General features: G+C 50.2%; 1 protein-coding gene across 1 annotated transcript; it reads right to left on the reverse strand.

The window, feature by feature from the left end:
- Positions 1–1,544: 1,544 nt before the first annotated feature.
- On the reverse strand, positions 1,545–2,465 carry LOC103306131 (olfactory receptor 14A16-like). The gene has a single exon (XM_024106011.2). The coding sequence runs from the start codon at positions 2,463–2,465 to the stop codon at positions 1,545–1,547; it is 921 nt and encodes a 306-aa protein (XP_023961779.2).
- Positions 2,466–3,934: the final 1,469 nt, after the last annotated feature.

Below are 3,934 nucleotides of genomic sequence, written 5' to 3' on the forward strand. Positions count from 1 at the left end.
CATGGACTCTACTGGAGTTTATTCTCTGTGTGGCCCCTTCTCCTCTTCCCCTCTATGAACATCCATAAAGTCACAGAGTCATAGAGTTCAAGGCCAGAAGGAACGACCAGATCATACAGTCTGACTTGCTCTATGCCAACACCACCTGGCACCCGCAGACCAAACCCAACAACTGAAATTAGACTAAAGTGTCACAGCCCTCAGGACACTAGACAGTTCTGTGCCACTGGCAAACAATAGGAGAGACCGAAGGGCACCAGTGCCCAAGATCCCTGCAATGGCATGGAAATGATTGAGATACACCCAGAAAATCCTGGTAAGTGAACCACACCATACGCTGCAGAAGAATGTGAACCCTTTACGCCCACTCCCCTCAAGGTCCCTGCCAATCTGACCGGGGGGGAAATTCCTTCCTGACCCCCACATGGCAATCAGTTAGAGCATGTGGGCAAGACCAAGCCAGCCAAGCTCCCGAGTGAGAGAGAATGGCTCAGTGCCACATCAGAGCCCTGGAACATCCCACCCAATGGCCCATCTGCAACTAGGGCCACCCCGATGTTTCAGAGATTAAAAAAAACCTCCCAGAATACACTTGGGTCGGGGGGGGGGAGGAATCCCTTCCTGACCCCTGCCAGTGGCCAGATGAAACCCTGAAGCTTTTAGGACCATAAGACTAATGCAACAAATGAGACCCAGGGCTGTTGAGCCCGGCCCCCCACCATCACAAGCAGCCCCATCATACAATCCCACTCAGCTACGTGTCCATCTCGCTCTTCAAACTAATTCAGTCGTTTGCCTCCCAGAACTCCTATTGGGAGGCTGCTCCAGAACATCACCCCGCTGATGGTTAGAAACCAACTGTAATTTCTAGCCAGTCTCTTCATCTCTCACAAGCCCAAATGTACAACTGAGCCAGGATAACACAGTCTGGCTCCTTGTCCCCCACTAGTGCGTCGGCCACAAATGGTGGTTTATAAGACAATGGGCCCAGTCCCCAGCTTGTGGCAATGGATATACAGCTCCACTGGAGGCAGTAGGTCAGAGGCACCGATGCTGAAAATTGCTTTAGCGCCACCAGAGTCAATGGAACTACACTGATGTGTTACAGATCTACCCGAAATCTCTTCTCACCTACCCCAGTCTTACACCAGTCTGACTGCTTTGGTTCCAATGAAGCCACTCCTGATTTATGCACACAAGCAAGACAACTCCCATCATTGTTTTCAGTGGCCATGGAATGGGTGCATGTGGCTAAGCAGTGTAACGGATATTGTTTTGGCACAGAATGAAAGTTTGATTCCTCGCACGCACACACTTTACACTCATTTACTCCACAACTGGACCAGATTTTCTCCTGGTGTAAATCACTGCAGTGGCAGTGACATCAACGGAGTTAATCTGGATTTGCATTGGTGCAACTGAGATCAGAATCAGACCTGTTTGTGTGCAAGCTGTGTGGTCATGGAAATAACTGACATTTATGAACAGATACTATGTGAGCAAACTTTAATTAGATAAAGACATAAAAATTAATTCTTGGTGAATTACCTACACCCAGTCAGTCTCCTCAGGGCAGCTTTGATCTCCTTGTTCCTCAGGCTGTAGACAATTGGATTCATGATTGGTGGCAATACGGAATACAGAACTGCCACCACAAGATCTAGAGCAGATGGGGAGCTGGAGGTGGGTTTTAGGTAGGCAAAGGCCCCAATGAAAACAACCATGGAGACCACAGTGAGGTGAGGAAGGCAGGTGGATAGGGCTTTATGTCGTCCCTGCTCAGAAGGGATTCTGAGCACTGATTTGAAGATCTGAATATACGACACAATGATAAAAACAAAGCAGCCTAAGAGTAAACATGCACTGAATGCAAGAACCCCAAATTCACTCAGATATGAGTCAGAGCAGGAGAGCTTGAGTAGCTGGGGGATCTCACAGAAGAACTGATCCACCATGTTGCCTCCACAGAAGGTCAATGCAAACGTGTTCCCAGTGTGTAGTACAGAGTAGAGAATCCCGGTGATCCAGGCACTAGCTGCCATTTGGACACAAGCTGTGCTGTTCATCATTCTCTCATAGTGCAGTGGTTGGCAGATGGCGACATATCGGTCATACGCCATGATGGTGAGAAGGGAAAAATCTGCTCTCAACAAGAAGAAGAGGAAAAAGACTTGGGCAACACATCCAGCATAGGATATGGACTTGGTGTTCATGAGGGAGTTTGCCATGGATTTGGGGACGGTGACAGAGATGGAGCCAATGTCTAGGATGGACAGATTCATCAGGAAGAAGTACATGGGGGTGTGAAGGTGGTGGTCAAAGGCTATGGCCATGAAGATAAGAAGATTCCCCACCAGGGCTACAAGGTAAATCACAAGAAACACCACAAAGTGCAAAATCTGCAGCTCCCGAACATCAGAGAATCCGAGGAGAAGGAACTCGGTCACGGTGGTTTGGTTGGACATTTTCTTTATCAGGAGATCGTGTGATGGTTGCAGAGAGAGGGACAAGAGCAATGGACAGGATTAGATCATTAAAATAATTCTCCTTTTGTGAAAACCACCTTAATTTCCTTGAGTTAGACCCTTAGCTTGTGAAGATTGGTGTAATATGGGAATGAAGATGGAGAAAACAGCTCCACTGACTCCAATGGAGTTACTCCTGTTTTACACTTGGGTGAGAGAAAATAGAATCAGCTCAATGGACTCCACAGCGGTTACTCATAATTTGCACCAGGGTGATAAAGTGGAGAAATTGGAACAATTGCTTTTGAGAAATTTGTATACCTCTATTACCCAGAGGTGGGTGAACTCTGGATAACGGTGTATAAGTGTTACTATCATCAGTTTTCCAAGCGGAATTGGGGGCCTGTCTGGTCAGATTCTGCTGTCAGGGACATGCTGCGAATGTGGGATAATTTCACTGCACGCCATGGAATTACTCCCCATTTATACTGCTCTAAACGGGAGCAGCTTTTTGCATGGAGGTGACCAAACCCAGCCATAAATACACAGAAAACTCGAGTCCTGAATACGGCTCCCTTCCTGCTTCTCTAACCACTCAACTAAACACCCTCCCAGAGCTTGGAAGAGAACCCAGGATTCCTGACTCCCAGTTCGCTCCCTGCTCTAACCCACTAAGGGTACATCTACACTACAGGGGGGAGTTGATTTAAGATACGCAAATTCAGCTATGTGAATAGCGTAGCTGAATTCGACGTATCTCAGCCGACTTACCCCGCTGTGAGGACGGCGGCAAAATTGACTTCTGCGGCTTTCTGTCGACGGCGCTTACTCCCACCTCCACTGGTGGAGTAAGAGCGCCGATTCGGGGATCGATTGTCGCGTCCCCACGGGCCGAGAGGTCGATTTCTACCCGCCGATTCAGGCGGGTAGTGTAGACCAAGCCATAATCCAACACCCCTCCCAGAGCTTAGAACACAAATGAGGTGTCATGACTGCCAGTCCCCTCCTCTAACGACTACATCAGACTGTATCTCAGCTTCTGTGCCAGTGACTCTCCATTGCCATCAGGAACAACTGTTGCGACTGACAACGAAGAGTCATTGGGCCAGGGTAGGTGCGTGAGAGTGATTCTCCAGGGGTCAGCGGCCAGATCTGGGGTTTCGGCCGCTGGCTCCTGCCAGCCGGGGTCTCAGCCCGCTGTCAACCTGGGGTTCCTTCCCCAAGGCTGGCAGCGGGTTCTGAATTGCACTGGCGGCGGGACCCAGTCGGCAGCGGGAAACCCAGAGCGGGGGCGGGCTAATATGCTCAACCCGCCACAGCCACCACTTTGGGGTTTCGGCCGCCGGCTCCTGCCAGCCGTGGTCTCACCCTGCTGCCAGCCTGGGGTTCCTTCTCCCAGGCCAGCAGCGGGTGCTGAGTTGCACCATCAGCAGCACCCCGCTGGCAAGGGGCCAGCAGCCGGAACCCCA

The sequence above is a fragment of the Chrysemys picta genome, chromosome 12 (genome assembly GCF_011386835.1).
Source record: "Chrysemys picta bellii isolate R12L10 chromosome 12, ASM1138683v2, whole genome shotgun sequence".
NCBI lineage: Eukaryota > Metazoa > Chordata > Testudines > Emydidae > Chrysemys > Chrysemys picta.